At 45.4% G+C, this 17,131-nt stretch overlaps 1 protein-coding gene across 1 annotated transcript in view; it reads right to left on the reverse strand.

The window, feature by feature from the left end:
- The window catches only part of CCDC33 (coiled-coil domain containing 33), a 183,342-nt gene extending 168,779 nt beyond the window's left edge, over positions 1-14,563 (reverse strand). The window contains exons 1-2 of the mRNA XM_027858275.1: positions 14,546-14,563; positions 14,325-14,488 (exon numbers count right to left, since the gene is read on the reverse strand). Of these exons, the coding sequence (XP_027714076.1) occupies positions 14,325-14,488; positions 14,546-14,563 (182 nt within the window). The remainder of the gene's footprint in view (positions 1-14,324; positions 14,489-14,545) is intronic.
- Positions 14,564-17,131: the final 2,568 nt, after the last annotated feature.

The following is a 17,131-nucleotide window of genomic DNA, read 5'->3' on the forward strand; positions in this document are numbered from 1 at the left end:
GGTCTTCCTGACTCCAAGGCCGAAGCTTTATCCACTGAGCCACCTAGCTGCCCCCCATCCTCACTCCAGAGAATCAATCATCCATGGTTCTGCTTCCGGGAGCCAAGATGGTGGAATAAGAAGTAAGTCACTCTCACCGTCCCTTATTAACCTCTGAAAACTCAAAAAATATGGTACCAGGAAAAACCCTGGAACAGCTGAACCAATAGAAAAATGGAGTGCAGCAGTCCGGCAGTCCAGTTAGCTTGAGAGGTTAATGGAAAAGGCACCTCTTACCCTGGGGGAATGGGAGCAGTACAGAAGGGGAGATGTCCCAGCAAGCTAGCTGAAAACCCCACCTCAGCATACCAGGGGGAGATCCTGAACCCCAGGTGGTGGAGCAGGCAAACACCAACACCAGGACCCACAAGTGCCTCAGTACAGGCAGGGAAACCAGTGGAAACCAGCTCAGAAAATCACCACGAGCCTCAGCAATCTATGGCAACCAAGTCTCCCAGTGCCTCAGCAAAACTCTGGGAAGTACTCCAAGGGTTCCCCCCAGGCAGAGAAATGTCTTGCAGCAGTGAAACATCCATCTGAAAGGAGCCAAAGAAAGTGAAAGTAAGGAAAGACCCAGGTGAGCAGGCAACCTCCAGGGGCCAGACTACCCACCCCTATACCCTAGAGTTCCAGTGTTGCTGATTCCAGCCCATCACCCAAAAAAATCAGGTAGATCAGGTAGAATCAGGTAGATTCAACCTGAGTTGAATTTATGACAATTGATGAGATCACCAAGTAAAGAAAAAAAGGCCCAGAATAGGTAAGCTGCAAGAACCCTACAGCCTCCACCTGCCAGTAGTTGAGGCCCCAGCACACAAAGCCAGTGACCAGGCCCTAGGCTCCCAACACAAGAAGCTTGGGTCAGTGTCCCCTGCTCCCCAGCAGGAGAGCTCATTCTCTTTAAAGGCCAGGAAATAAACAAACACAGTGAGCAAAAAGAAACATACTATAGATTCTTATTATGGGAATAGTGAAGATCAAGGCAGAAATTCTGAAGAGGACAACATTGTCGACAGACCCATATCTGGAACCTCAAAAGGGAATATGAACTGGTCTGAAGCCGAAAAGCCTTCTTAGAAGAGCTCAGGAAAAGATTTTAAGAGTCAAATGAGAGAGGTAGAAGAAAAATTGGGAAAAGAAATGAGAGGTATGCAAGAGACAGTCAATAGTTTGGAAAACAAAGGACAAAAACTAACTATAGAAAACAAGTCCTTAAAATACAATTGGCCAACTGGAAAAAAGTACGCTGAGAAACAATCATCCACATCTATTATCCATTTCTTAGTCATCTACTTAGGGCAATGGTTGAGGTCAGTGATGATGCCTGTTGCAGTTTCACACGGGTTATAACACAGGATCCCAGCTCTAGAATGGTGAGGGACCTCAAAGGAACTCTAGGCCAGCCACCCTCATTTTATAGAGGGTGAAACTAAGACCCAGTTAGATTGAATGACTCAAGTGCCCAAGATCACACGAGTAGTAAGTGTCAGAGGTGGGATTTGAACCCAGGTTCTCCAGAGCCAGTGTTCTTTCCAGTGCGCCATTCCGAGAGCCTCTGTTCAGTGTCCCTGTCCGGTGCTACATTCTTCCCTGTACCTAAAAATGAATCTTTCTTCAAGAGCAGGAAAAGGACTTGGAACTACATTTCTTGCAGTAGAGATGACCTCTCAGCATTGAAGCATCCACACTTTTTCAAACATTCCCCCTTTAGTAATAATGATAGCTGATATTTACATTGTATTTTAGGATTTACAAAGCAATTTATATGTCATTTAATCATCACAATGAGACCCTGAAAGGTTATTTTATTATTATTATTTGCAATTTATAGATGAGGAAACTCAGGGTAAGAGAAATTAAGTGGCTTTCCCCAGGTCGCTTGTAGTCTGAGGTCAATAAACATTTATTATTGCTTAATTAATTAAGGGCAACTAGGTTGCACAGTAGATAGGGCATCAGGTCTGGAGTCAGGAGGACCTGAGTTCAAATGCAGCCTCAGATGCTTATTAGCTATGAAACCCTGGGCAAGTCACTTAACCCTGTTTGCTTCGGTTTCCTCATCTATAAGAAGAAAATGGCAAACCACTTCAGTATCTTTGCCAAGAAAACCCCAAATGAGGTCACAAAGAGTGTGACAAGACTAAGTAACAACAACAATTAATGGGAAGAAACTTGTGGCAGGAAAATCAATTAATAGGCTATTGTAATAGTACAAGTGTGAGGTGATAAGGGCCTGTACCAGAGTGGTGGTATTATCAAAAGGAAGAAGAAAGCATGTACAAAAGATATTGGCAATTGGAAATTCAATATGGGGGAATGAGAGACTGAGGAGGGTTGTTAGTGACTGGGAAGATGGTGGTGTCCTTAACAGTAATGGGGAAATTAGGAAGAGGTGAGGGTTTGAGGAAAAAGATAATGAATTCAGTTTTGGGTATGTTGAGTTTTGAATTGTCTATGGGGCATCCAGATTGAGATGTCCAATAAGCAGTTGGATATGTGGTACTAGAGGTCAGCTCTAGCTAGATAAATATACTTAAGAGTCAGTAGCACAGAGATGAGAGTTGAATTTTGACAATTGATGAGATCACCAAGTAAAGAAAAAAAGGCCCAGAATAGAACCCAGAGGGATACTCATATGTGTGAGTCAGAAGAAAATCCTTCAAAGGAAAGAAGTAGGGGAAGAACCAGGAAAAAGCAGTATCACCAAAACCTAGAGAGAAAAGTGTAGCATGGAGAAGACGGTGGTCAACCATGTCAAAGGCAACAGAGACATCAGGAAGGATGAGGACTGATAAAAGGCCATTGATTTGGCAGTTAAGAGATCATAAATAGCTTTGGAGACAGTAGTTTCAGTTGAAAGATGAATTTGGAACCCAGATTGTAGAGAGTTATGAAGAAAGAGGGAAATAATTGGAGGCACCTATTGTAGATGGCCTTCTCAAGGAGTTTGACTATGAAAGGGAAGATAACTAGGGGGGATGGTTGGATCAAGCAAGGCTCTTTTGAGGATAGGAGAGACATGGTTGTGTTTGTAGGCAGCAGGAAAGCAGGCAGTAGAGAGGGAGAAATTGAAGGTAAATGAAAGAATGTAGGGGAAAGGGGGGCAATCATTTGGAAAATGGGATGGAATAGGATCACTTGTGCAAGTACAGGGGTTTGCCTCAGCAAGGAGAAGGACCATCTTGTTATGTAAAACAGAGGTGAAAGAGATAGTGGCAGAAGGCATCTGGGTGATATAAGATGTGGAAGGAAGAAAGAAAAAGATTTTAACTCAGGCTTTCAATATGAAAAAGAGTTAGAGGTAAGTCTATGAGTTTAGGGGTCAGTCTATGGCTAGAGATAGGGTTTAGTCTATTGTCAGGGCTCAGTATTTAGCCTGGACAATGGGTCAGGCTATGACCAGGGTCAGAATCTAGAGACTAGAAATCAGGGATGGGGAACCTGCGGCCTCAAGGCCACATGTGTCCCCCTAGGTCCTCAAGTGTAGCCCTTTGGCTGAATCCAAACTTCACAGAACGAATCCCCTTAATAAAAGGATTTGCTCTGTAAAACTTGAACTCAGTCAAAAGGCTGCACTCAAGGTCCTAGAAGGCCACATGTGGCCTTAAGGCCTGGACTAGATCTACTGGTAGAGTAGGGGTTCAGTCTGTTGCCAGGGAACATGATTTTTCTCTGTGGGATAACTGTTTCAGATGGGCTTCAACCTACTTTCCTGGCCTTTCCAGAGCCCTGCTCCCCAGCCCAATGCCTAGCCTGTCAGGTACTCTGGTGGGTCAAACGTTAACTCCCCAGTAGCAGGCCAGTGGCAAGGAGAGTTGCCAAGTGGCCTGTCCTTACCATTGGCTAGAGGTCAGAACACTGCAGGCTGGTCTCTTTGCCAGCATCACGTCTATGGACTTTGCCTGACTGACTACCGTCATTCCCAACCTGTCACTCCCATTCTCCTGCTCTGCCCCTTGCTGAGTTTTTACTGACATATTCATTCATGCCAAACCTGGGGGACGATAGGTACTGAGCAATCCTGGCCTCATGCTAATCCCTTGATCCAATGTACCAGGCATCAACAAGCTGGGTGGTAGCTTTAGGGCATGGGTGCTGGCCCACCCATGAGGGAAAAAAGGTCGGAATTTTCACCTTGCCTCCTGACTGATGGCAACTAAAGTCATAACTTAGATGCTGGATGGCCCTGAAGGATGTTTTTTCCCTGGGGCAAAAGCAGTTGGTTGTACATAAGATGATCTGATGGGAATATGGTGGCAATGAAGGGGGGTAGGACAGTCTGACTGGAGAGATAGGCCCTGCCCCCCAATGAATCTGTGTGGGAAAGGCCCTAAAAAGGGTCAACCGACCAATAAGCATTTATTAAGATATATTATGTGCCAGGCAGTGGAGATATAAAGGCAAAATGAGTCCTTGTCCTCAAGGTGCTTACATCCTAACAGAAGATTGACGTGCACGCATATAGTTAGGCAGAAAACACATAGAGGGTAATCTTAGGGACAAGGAGGGCAAGAGAAGCTTGGAGGGGGAGGGCTCTAGGAAAGACCTCATGAAGAAAATCATGTTTGACTTGAGTCTTGAAGGATGATTCAGAGGCAGAGGAAAGGAGGGAGAATCTTCTAGCCATTTCGGGGAGGGGGGCGGCCAATATGAGTCACTTTCTTTCTCAAAGCCTTCTCTAAAATGAAGAGCTTAGACCAAATGCTCTCTCAGGTCCCCCTTCGCTTCTTAATTCTATAATCTGATGTGTTTGGGCAGTAAATCAGAAAGCAAACACATATGACTGCCTCAAGATTTCTATCCCAACAGATCACTAATGCACATCTGCAATAGGGCCTTTGGTCTTACCATGAGCTGTAAAAATAAAATACGAATGCTCAGTCCGTATTTACTACAGGGACTATAGGAGATTCTCCCCTGCCACTCTTGGGGAGTTTATTCCTTTTTTTTTTTTTTTTTTTTGGCTAGGCCATGGGGTTAAGTGACTTGCCGAGGGTCACACAGCTAGTTAAGTGTCAAGTGTCTGAGGCCAGATTTGAACTCAGGTCCTCCTGACTCCAAGGCTGGAGCTCTATGCACTGGGCCACCTAGCTGGCCCCTTTTCGCTTTTCTTTACATCCACATTGATTAGCACCATGCCTGGCCCATAGTTGGTGCTTAATAATTGCTTGTTGACTGCATAAAACTGCTTTACTTACAGTGAATAGCTTATATGCTAAGAAGGTCTATTGAATTCAGGAACTCGCTGGACCTCTTGACTCCCAGCTCATGTCATTTCCCTCCAAACTACCTTGTATTCATGTTGTATTCATTCTGTGCAACCTCACATGTGCACATTGTGTTGTGCCCCTCCCCCTTTAGAATGTAAGCTTCTAGGGGCAGCTCGGTGGAGCCAGCCTTGGAGTCAGGAGGCCCTGAATTCAAATACCACCTCAGACACTTGACACTTACTAGCTGTATGACTCTGGGTAATTAACCCCAATTGCCCTCACCGAAAAATAAAAAAATAAAAACGTAAGCTTCTTGAGGGCAGGGCCTGTTTTGTGTTGGTCTGTGTATTCCCAGGGATTAGCAAAGTACCCAGAAGATAGAAGATGCTTAATAAATGCTTGTTGGTTGATTGATTGAATTGAGAAGTCCAGTCACTTGACCCAGGCCACAGAGATAAGAGCGTGGATCTGGAGGTAGGAAGAACAGGGGTCTTTTCAATTCCTTACAACATTTATAGAATCATCAAAGACCATTCAACCCAACCCCATTTTACAGATGAGGTAAGTGAGGCCAGGGCATTACAACAGCTTGCTCAAGATCCCACAGATAGGAGCAGAGGCAGGACCCAGATTTTCTGACTTGAAAGCTAATGTTCTTTCTGAAGATAGTATTTGTAACGTGCCTGGCGCATGGTAAACACTTAATAAATGCTTGTGCCCTCCTCCCCAACTCCCTTCCCATTCTAATGTTCCATATGTCTCTCCATATAATGAATGGAGCTGTCTGTTCAAAGATCTTTTCCAGCCCTAGCTTTCTATGATCGATAAATCTTGGGGCAGGATGGGATAGGATGAAGGAGACCTCATGTCTGGGCCCAGCCCTCTCCTCCCTGCCTACATCAATGGTCTCTACGCCTCCATGTGAGCCCTGACCAGGAGCAGAGGGCAGAGTCCTCAGGATGGAGTCAGGCAGTTGGGAAGGGGGAGGGTTTGGCTAGGACTTTCATCTCCCTCTTCTGATGACAGCTGGGACCCCCTTCGCTCCTAGCAGCCCTGCCTCTCTCCTTTCATGAGCATCTCATTATCACCTGCAGCCGGGGGGTGGTGACAGCTGCTTCAGGGGCCCTGTATCTCAGACACCTTCTCGTCTGCTCCTTGGCTGGCACTCCCCCCCAGTCCCCCCCCCCCCCCCCCCCCCGATCCTTTGCAGCCCAATTCTCCTTCTACCTCTGCATTCCCCCTCTCTCTGCCTCTGGGCTCAGTATTGTCAGCGTTAGCTTCTTTTCACCCAGGCCCAGACTCGGCTCCCTCCCAGACTGAGTCCCTCGATATGGTTGCTAAGAGGAAACGATGTGCCCTGCACAGCTAATTCCCAGACCCTCACATACACTGACTGACTCTGGCTCTGTCTCTGGCTCACCCCCCTCCATTCTCCCCACCCAATCTTGGCGTTCCCATGGTAACATGGTGATGGAGACTGTCGCAAGTGCAGGGAGTGCCGTGACAATCACGCGCTGTTCTCTGTTCCTATCTTGGTTACTAGTGTTGCTGCACTCTCCTGAGATCATCTGGCGATAATTGGTTTATGGAAATAACCCAGGGGCCTGCCAGGAAGAAGGCAAACCAAGCTCTCCATTAAAACGCTAGCTTCTTCCAAACAGGTTCTCTCCTCTTCCCTCACCACCCCCCAACCTGTCCTCTCATGATACAATCCCCATCTACATGAAAATGAGGAGAGTCCAGAATATGAGAGAGGAAAGAAGGAGAGAGGAGGAAAAGAAAAGAAACAGCGAGGGCTGGGGGGAGGAAAAAAGGAGGTAAAGTGTGGTGGAAATCCGAACCCACCAACACACAAAATGAGCAGGTGTTTCACCTGTTGGATTAGGGCATCTCTTTTCTGATCAAATCCCCTTGTTCCCAAGGTGATTATTGCTATAGCAACCAGGTGTTTGCCTCCACGAACCAATCTACAAGTCTGTACCCAGCCACCTCCTCCGTGCCTGGCCCAGTGGTGAGCTAGGCTATATGGAGAGACAAGAGGAGAAGATTCAGTCTCTGCCATCCTGGTGGAATTCACAGTGGTTTGAGAGATCACAGAATCTCAGAGTTGGAATGGCTTAGAACCCATTGATTAAGCAATCAGTAAGCATTTTGAGGCGAGAGAACTAGCAGCTGGGGGTTGAAGGGAAGGAGGGCAGGAAAAGTTCCATATAGAAGGTGGCCCTTGAGCTGAGGAAACCAGGTCTGGGAGGTAAGAGCAAGGGTTTGGACAGCCAGGTCAAAGGCACCTGTCCCAGAAAAAGGAATTGCCACTAGGACACACATAACATAAGTTACATCACACAAGCTGAGACCTTTCAAAGAATGTAGTGAAAATGTGCCAGAACTGTATGGAACAGATTATGTAGGCTAGTGAATCTCTTCTGCCTGTTAGTAGGACAAGTAAGAGAATCTAGGAGTTTGTCCTCCAGACCCTTGTGGAAGTAAACATGGTGTGCACAAGGAAATAGGGGGTCATTCTTTCAGAGTCCTGGACAGTGGACACTTAGTTGAAACCAGGTTCAGATTTAAGCCTACAACAAGAAAAGAAGAAACCAAGTTTCACTGAAGGGTAGAACCAGTCTTAGCTGGCACATAGTAGGAGCTTAACAAGTGTTTATTGATGGATTGACTGGTTGGGAATATGATTTTAGGCCAATTGAACAGGATGGAGAGAAATGAGATAGGGGCAAGGGTAAGACATCAGGGCTCAGGGTTCAACAAGATACTCGTGGGATGCTGAAGGAGGAGATGTCCAAGGTCAGTGCAGGGGGCCTGAAATCCAGGAGGGGAATCTTTGGGGTTCCTCGCTCAGGGTCCCAGGGACCAGGCAGAAGGACTATAGAGCACAGCATGACTTGGGGTCAGAGGGGATATATTCCTGGGATCTGCAGTCATAGAGAAGAATGGGAAACAAGCTCTGGGAGGGCTGAGAATCTCATTGAGCAGAGCATGGCGCCAAGCTCAGTCTCCCTTGGATGAAGGATCTGAGGATCTCAGTCTATTAGCCCATCCAGACAGGTCTGGGAGGCAAAGAGGACCCGCAGAGGCTAAGTATCCCATTGTCTGGGCCAGCAGAACCTTACAGAAAGAGACACGCTAAGTCACGTTAGGAAGAGACATCTGTTCTGTAGAATCCCCTGCTTTTACCACTTGCCTCTGCTCCCTTTTCCTTTGGTTTTCTGGCTCCTTTGTACAAATCTTCACTTTGTTATAGCTGAACTAGAGGAAAGGGGATTTGTTCATGCCTCAGGCAGAATAGAGGAGGATCAGAGCATCCTAAGGGGCCACTTGTAGTGATGGCAACAGGCAGTCCACTTCTCTGGGAAGAGGGGATAGAACAGGTCAGGAAAAATTAAGAACTTAGGAGAGAAGAGAACTTGGAAGAGCTATTATTGCAAACCCTCTCTGGCTTGCCTCAGTTTCTGTCCCCAAATCCTTGAGAGTTAATTACATTGGCCTAAACGTCTAAGATGCTTCATTGTCTAAAATGCTTTCCTCCCAACGATGTGGCAAGGTAGGCTGATAGAGAATCCTTGTTATGAAGAATGAGTTGCCATATAAACAAGGAATGAGAAAAATAACTGATGTAAAGAATGTTATCAACACATAAGCAAAATCAAGATAGGCAGGTCACAGGGCCAGAGAGAGCATAGGCATTGGGCAGCTCATGTACTTGAAGGAAAGCTTCCTGAGCCTTGCCCCATAACATGCTTATGGCAAGTCATGGAAAAGTTCCACAGGATGGGCAGGTATGGATGTTTTATGACTAATATCTGAAGTTATGCCCACATCACAATGAGTTCATTGATTTTTCAGGTGGCTAGAGAGATAAAAGACTTAACCCAAGGTCTCACTGCGATTATGTGTGACAGCCAGGACTCAATCCCAGGTGTTTCTGGCCCTGAGCGCAGTACACTTTCCACTATAGCTCAGCTGTCTGCCAACCAAGTAAAGCTGAGCCAAGAGGAGAAGGGTGGGACCTGCATGCTCGTTCAGGTCTTAGTGGAAGGCTGATATGGTGAGGATCGGGAGTGAACAAAACCTTCCTGGGTCACTCCAACCATCATTAGGCTTCCTCGTTTTATCCAGTGATAAGGGATCTGCCCCTGCCTGGCACTGATGCAGAAAAAGCTATGTCTGTCCTAAAAATAGGAGGGCCAGAGGGGTCTGGCCAGACTTCTGAGGTCCAATTGTAAATAATCTCATAGCTACAAAATTGGAAGCAGTAGGAGATTTCCCAGGAACGCTAGGCTGAGAGAGAGATGGTGAGGCATGGGAGAAGAGGGCTGTATTGGAATTGTGCGTTCAGCAGCAGCAGCAGCAGCAGCAGCAGCAGCAGCAGCAGCAGCAGCAGACTTCCCCTTTTTGGTGAAGGCTGTCAGCCCAGCAGGCCCAACACAGTGGCAGCAACACCCTCCCACTGCTGGCTGTCTGCTCTTCATCAGCATTGTGGCTAGAGCCTGATTCTGCAGGGTGGAAGATGTGGGGCTTTGTGGAGAGGCTTCAGCAAAGCTAGTGCCACCACCATCTTCCGCCTCCTGCTGCTCGTGCCCTTGAGGGAACACAGGCAAGTTAACAAGCTGATTTCCATCTGTGCCAACATGACGTCCCCTCCATGTGCAAGACTTCCACCTCCTGCTACACCCAACTGATCTCTAGCCTCAAGTCAGAATAATCATACTGAGGAGCAGCTAGATGGTGCAGTGGATAGAGCTCTGGCCTTAGAATCAGGAGGATCTGAGTTCAAATCCGGCCTCAGACACTTGATATTTACTAGCTGTGTGACCCTGGGCAAGTCACTTAACATTGATTGCCTCACCAAAAAAAAAAAAAAGAAAAAAGTAATACTGATTAATAATAATAGCCAACATTTATATTGCACCTACCGTGTGCCAGGCACTATGCTAAGCACTTTGCAAGTATTTTATCATTTGATCCCCACAACAACCCTGGAAAGTAGGTGCTATTATCATCCCCATTTTACAGATGAGGAAACCAAGGGAAATGGAGGTTAAGTGACTCACCCAAGGTCACACAGCTAATAAGTATCTGAGGTGGGATTTGAACTCAGGTCTTCCTGACTCCAGGCTTGGTGCTCCATCTACTGCATCGCCTCACTGCCTAAAGGGAGTGAGTCCTTTCTCTGACACCAGCCTTCTATTTCCTGCTGCATATATCCCCTGAGGAGAGGCTGCCATGTAGACTTTCATCTGAGCCAGGACAAGATTACTTCTACTACCTTCTCAGTCTCCTTTGCAAGGTCCTCCTCCAGATCCTGCCCTCTAAGCGCAGGCGTCCCACAGGGTTCTATCCTGGACTGTCTTCTCTCTCTCTACTGCTTCGTTTCGTCATCTCGTCAGCTCCCATAGATTGACTGACCATTTCTATACTGATGATTCTCAAATGTACCTATCATGTCCTCACCTCTCTGCTCACCTGCAATCTTACATTTCCAACTGCCTTTTAGACATCTTGAACTGGATTCCAGTAGACATCTTGAAACTCACCAACTGAATCCATTATCTTTCTCCCTAAACTCTTCCTGCCTTCTAATTTCCCCATTGCTATAGAGGACAACAGCATACTCCTAGTCCCTCAGGCAGGCAATCTAGGTGTCATTCTGGGCTCCTCACTATCCCTCACCCCACTATATCCAATCTGTTGCCATAACCTCTTGATTTCCCCTTTGCAATATCTCTTGAATATGACCCCTTCTCTCTTCTCCTATGGCCGCCACTTTGGTACAGTCCCCCATCATGTCATGCTTGGACCACTGCAATAGCTGTTGGTGGCTTTGCCTGCCTCAAGTCTCTCCCCATTCCATTCATTTTTCATTCAGCCACCAAAGTGATTTTTCTAAAGCATGAATCCAACCATGTAATCCCTTCACTCAAACTCCCTATTACCTCCTGGATCAAATATAAAGCCCTAAGTTTGGTCTTCAAAACCTTCCTAACCCACCCCTCTCCTACCTGGGCAGTCTTCTTACACCTTACTCCCTAGCCAAGTTCTCTTCAGTCAGTGACACTTGCCTCTTTGCTGTTCAGTGAACAAGACATCCCATTTCTCTACTGCGGGCATTTCCTATGGTTGTCCCTCATGCCTGGAATTCTCTTCCTCCTCATCTCTATCTCCTGGCTTCCTTCAAGTCTCAACTAAAGTCCCACATCCTACAGGAACCCTTTCTCAATCCCTCTTAATTCTAATGCTTTCCCTCTGTTAATCATTTCCTATTTATGCTGTATAGAGCTTGTTTGTACATATTTATTTGCTTGTTGTCTCTCCCATTTAGACTGTGAGCTCCCTGAGGGCAGAGACCTCTTTTTGTATTCCTAGCCCTTAGTGCAGTGCTCATACATAGCAGGCATTTAACAAAATGTTTATTGACTGACTGACTCCTTGGCGCATCCAGAGAACTCTCTGACCAACGGTAGCCGGCAAATCCTGCTCCATGTTCTGTGAATGTATTTATGGCCCTTCCCTGGGATCTATCTCATCTGTGTACACAATCTTGGAAGAATGGGGACCCTTATACGCAACCTTTGCCTCAAAGCAGCCAGAAGGGAGCAGGGCTCTACCTTGAATTGGTCAGATTGCTTAAGGAAGTGGCAAGGATGACTTGTGTCCCCAGACTGAACTCACTGAGTTTGTGCCTGGTCATGAGTCCCCAAGGCTTGCTCTTTCTCCATTTCCAGGAAACTTAACAGAGGAAAGAATAAGGTACCACCCCATAAAGCAATATATTATCCACTATCCTTTATTCTTTTCTAACATTTCAATGTGTGTGAATCCCACTTTCCCAAATAGACTAAGCACTGGTGTTACAAAAAGAGACAAAAGATAGTCCTTGCCCTCAAGGAGCTTGCAATCTAAATAGGAGAGACAATAAGCAAATACATATGTACAAACAAGCTATATACAGGTAGAGACAGAGAGAGAGAAGGGGAGAAAGTGAGAGAGAGACAGAGAGAGAAAGAGAGACAGAAACAGAGACAGAGAGAGAGGAGAAGGAGGAGGAGGAGGAGAAGGAGAGAGGAAATAAGAGACAGAAAGATAGACAGAGATGGCAAGAACCATCAGGAGATAGACGAGTTGGCTAAGGGGGTTGTTATGGAGAGGGCAGGGAAGATAGGTGGCACAGTGGATCAAGCACTGGGCTTGGAATGAGGAAGACTCATCTTCATGAATTCAAGTCCAGCCCCAGACACTTACTAGCTATGTGCCCCCAGACAAGTCACTGAATCCTGTTGCCTGAATTTCCTTATCTGTAAAATGAGCTGGAAAAGGAAATGGCAAATCACTCTAGTATTTTTGCCGAGAAAACCCCAAATGGGTGCATAAAGAGTCAAATACTATTGAAACGACTTAACAACAACAATAACATAGAGAGCTCACCACAGCAGAAAACCAACCACCCACCCTGGCTCCTTCCCTTAGAGATGCCCTCTCCTCCCATTCAAGCCTCCCTCACCATAACTCCCCAGCAATGAGCAGCTCCCACTAAAAAGCTGCAACGTGGCCATATTCTGGACTGCTGAGACATTCTGGATGATAACAAGAGCTGTAAATACCCTGTAGGAACCTGGACCTCCCTCCAGCTCTCACATGTGAACATGGCCTGGGAGGCCTTGATGGGTGTTGAGGAGGGGGAGGGGGTATATCTGCAGGCCAAGCAAGGCTAAAGCCAAGCCAATTTCTTTTCCTTCTTTTCTGTCCAGCCCTTAACGCCCCAGAGAGCCCTAAATTCCTGGAGGAAGATAGAGAAGAGGCAAAGGCCTGGACCTTCTTGGAAAGAAACAGCAATGAACACAGCTAGACATGGAGCCAGACGTGACTTGGGAACTTGACCCACTCAGGGTAAGGGTGCTGGTGTCCCCAGAGCTCGCTCTTCCTTTATGCTCCTCAGCAGTCTGCAGGACTTGGATTCTATATTCCCAGCCATTCCATGAGTGCCCCCAACTACTTGCCCCTGTGGAAGTAAAACCTTCTGCTCTGATCACTATGTGTCCCTAGTCTCATTCTCCATCATGAAGGGATTGTTTTGTTTGTTTTTGTTCTATTTTTCCTTTATCCCCGCAGTGCCCAGCACATAGTGGGTGCTTTATAAATGCTTATTGACTTGAATTGGCCCATTCCAGCCTCCTATCTTTTGTGAGTTAGTTTAGAATCAGCACCAACAGGTGTGAGTCCAGACATGTAGAGCCATGTGGCATGTTCTCCTTAACTCTGCCTCTTGGAATCTCTAGTGCCCTTCGAAGCTACCTCCTCCTATGAATGAGATCTTTGCTTATTCCCCCAGTTGTTAGCTCTCTCTCCTTTATTGTTGTTCAGTTGTTTCAGATGTGTCTGACTCTCCTTGACCCCATTTGGGGTTTTCTTGGCAATGATACTGGACTGGTTTTCGATTTCCTCCTCTGGCTCATTTTACAGATGAGGAAACTGATGCCAACAAAGTTAAATGACTTGCCCAGGGTTACACAGCTAGGAAATGTGGTGGCCAGTATGGGAAATAATACTCCAGATGTGTGAAGCCTGGGGCCCAGAAATAGGAAATCACTTGCTTAAGGTTGCCCAGGTAATAAATGGAAGGGCTGGAATGAGAACCACATTCCTTTGACTCTAACTCCAAATCTTTCCATTATGTTACTCTACAAAAAAAGGCATTCTCTTCTCTGGCCACAGGTACAAGGGCACACAGACACATACACACTCCTACTAATGCTGGTTCAAAATCTGGCATTTGTGTTTCTATTTTCATCCCCTCACATCCCTGGATTCCAAGGACTTGACCCCTCAGTATTCATCCTTCCAATAGTCGCTCACAGCCCAGATACTCACACTTCACTCTTCATACTGTCCTCTAATTTTCTTTAGACTCTTATTCCCAACCTTTAGTATTTTACACACCTAATAATCATATCTCTGATAAGCATACCTCTAGTACCTATACCTTACAAAGTATATATAAAGTATATATGCAGCCCTAGGAGCCTAGGCTCTTGGCTCCCCCAACCCACCCCGCCAGGTACTCACGCTATCACAAAGGCTAAGGGTTTGGAGCCATTCTTGTTAGAGGGCAGGTTGACAGCCCCATGGAGCGTGATTATGATGATTTCCTTTTGGGCTGGTGCCAAGTGGCCATAGGTGGTCTCTGCATGGCGGGAAGCTTCTTCAAGGGGCAAGGGGGATTCTGCCACCTACCAGAAGAGAGCCAGGAGAAAGGGATGTTAATTTTATAGCCAGTCCATTTCTACGCCAACTGGCCCCACCATCTCTTCTCATTGATTCTCTTTTCCTTTAGGACTGAGTTCACTGTCAAGTTTTGGCTTAAGCTGACCCCTCAAATTCAAAATGTCCCAAACTTTCCCTTTGTCAAAGGAAAAAAAAATACTATATTATGTGTTGTAGGCGCAGGTCTGCCAGAAACAATTGTAATTAATTTGTCATTCTTCTAATCCAAGCTTTATTCTGATCAGGGAGAGAAATTTCCAAACTGACAAAACACCCCCCCCCAACCCTTGAAAATCTAACACAAGTCATTCTGCAGTCCCAATTTTTAGGATTTTTGAACAAGGTTGATTTTTCACAATATAATAAAAAAGATACAGAGTTACAGAGCTCAGGGTAAGGTAAAAGTTCAGTTAACAGTTTGCTTCATCACTTAGAAAAGCAATCACAAATTATTTCTTAAAACCACTCAATTCATCTTTGACCAGTCTGGTCACAAAATGCTCCTTTTGAGATGGCTAAAGATCATCTTAAGAGGTCTCAGAGTCTGATCATAACCCAGTCAAAGTGACTTAATCCAAGGACTCCATGATTTTGTCTAATCGCTTCCCTAATTACTTATTAAAATGCTTTCTTAGTATTTCTAAAAGAGGGAGCAGGGAGGGCTTTGTCTGCTTCCATAATCTCACACTAGCTTCCAATTTCTAACGCTCAATTTAACATCCTTTCAGTCACTCAGACTTAAAATCTTGAAGCATTATTTCATGCTTCTGTCTCTCATTCACCACAGTCAGTTAAATGCCAAGTTCTGTCAAGCCCACCTCAGAAATGGACAGCTGACTTTGAGTCCTTGCTTGGTGGAAAGCGTATGTGTCTGCCTGTATACTGCACACATTTTCTAAAAAGTTGTATGCAGCTTAGAATTTTGTAAACTGAATCAGGTGCTAGAGATTCCAGCTAAGCTTCCTCTTTTACAAAATTATATGTCAGATCCTTGAGGAAAGGAGCTATTGTGTATTTATATTTTATATGTTTGGTACCTAGGATATTACCTTGAACTTGGTAGGTGTTCCATAAATGCTTGTTGAATTGAATTGAATTTTACAGTGAATCCTTTTGTAAAGGGAAGAAATTTTCTGTATTGAGAGAAAGAGACACAGAGAGACAGAGAGAAGGGAGAGAGAATGTAAGCCCCTAGAGGGCAGAGACTGTCCTTGTAAAATTTTCTACTCTGATCACCTAGTACAGTACCATGCATATAGCAGAAGCTTAATAAATACTTATTTTTTCTAATAGAAAGAAGCATTTATTAAGCACCTAATATGTACCAAATAAACACTAGGAATGACCAATTCCTGCTGTCAAGGAACTCACATTCTAATTAAGAGAGTTAATAAGTATTTATTAAATAGAATGTCTCCTTTCTGCTCCTTCCTTTCCACTACCAATGATACCATTTTGGTCTAAGTCTTTATAGAGTAGAAAACCCTTTGATTTCTCTGGCCTAGTCTTTCTGTGTCCCACTGGATGCCTATTCCCAGTCATGCTGTCTCATCTTAGCTAAAATCTTCTTCTCCTTTCCTGAGGACTCTTCCTCTAGGAATGTCCTTCCCCAATCTGAACATTTCTGGAACCTTTCAGGTTTAGAACTTGGGTTTCCCAGTTTATTGGTAGAAAGAGCCCTAGGTCTGCAGTCAGAGAACCTGAGCTCAGACTCTGCCTCTGACACGATGCTGGTCTCCTTGGGCAAGTCACTTAACTGTCCTGGGCCTCAGTTTCCTCATCTGTAAAATTAGAGGGTTCTGAGATCCCTTCCAGCTCTTTTCCAGGATCCTTTGATCCTTTGGAGCCTTCCCTTAAACCGCCAAATAAAAGGTCCCATTGCTTTCAGGACTGACCAGATCATCTAATTCTTCTACCATGTACTTTTGTTCCAGCAACAGATCCCAGAGGTCCTCCTCTCACCTAGTCTACTGTGATAGCATTCCAGTCAGTCTCTTGGCCTCCAGTCTTTAAAGCACCCCTTCAGTCATTCTCCCCACCTCCCATACTCCCATACTACCATAGCTCTCTCTCTCTCTCTTTCTCTCTCTGTATATATATATATATATATATATATATATATATATATATATATGTATATATATGTGTGTGTGTGTGTGTGTGCCTGTGTGCGTGTGTCTCTATATGTGTGTGTGTATGTGTGTGTTTGCAGAGAGAGAGAAGAGAAAAGAAAGAGAAAGAGAGTGAGAGAGCAAGAGAGAGTGAAAAAGAGAGAAAGGAAGAGACAGATAGAGACAGAAAGAAAAAAGAGAGAGGAGAGAGAGTGAGAGAGACAAAGAGAGAGGAGAAAGAGAGAGGAGAGAGAGAAGAGACAGAGAGACAGAAAAGAGAGAGAGAGACAGGCAGAGAGAGAGAGGAGAGAGAAAGAAAGAGACACAGAGAGAAAGAAAGAGTGAAAAAGAGAGAAAGGAAGAGACAGAGATAGAAAGAAAAAAGTGAGAGGAGAGAGAGAAAGAATGAGAGAGACAGAGAGAGGCGAAAGAGAGAGGAGAGAGAGAAGAGAAAGAGAGAGAGAGAGAGAGAGAGAGAGAGAGAGAGAGAGAGAGAGA

This window comes from Vombatus ursinus, unplaced genomic scaffold (genome assembly GCF_900497805.2).
Source record: "Vombatus ursinus unplaced genomic scaffold, bare-nosed wombat genome assembly UNPS02012811.1, whole genome shotgun sequence".
In the NCBI taxonomy this organism is placed as follows: domain Eukaryota; kingdom Metazoa; phylum Chordata; class Mammalia; order Diprotodontia; family Vombatidae; genus Vombatus; species Vombatus ursinus.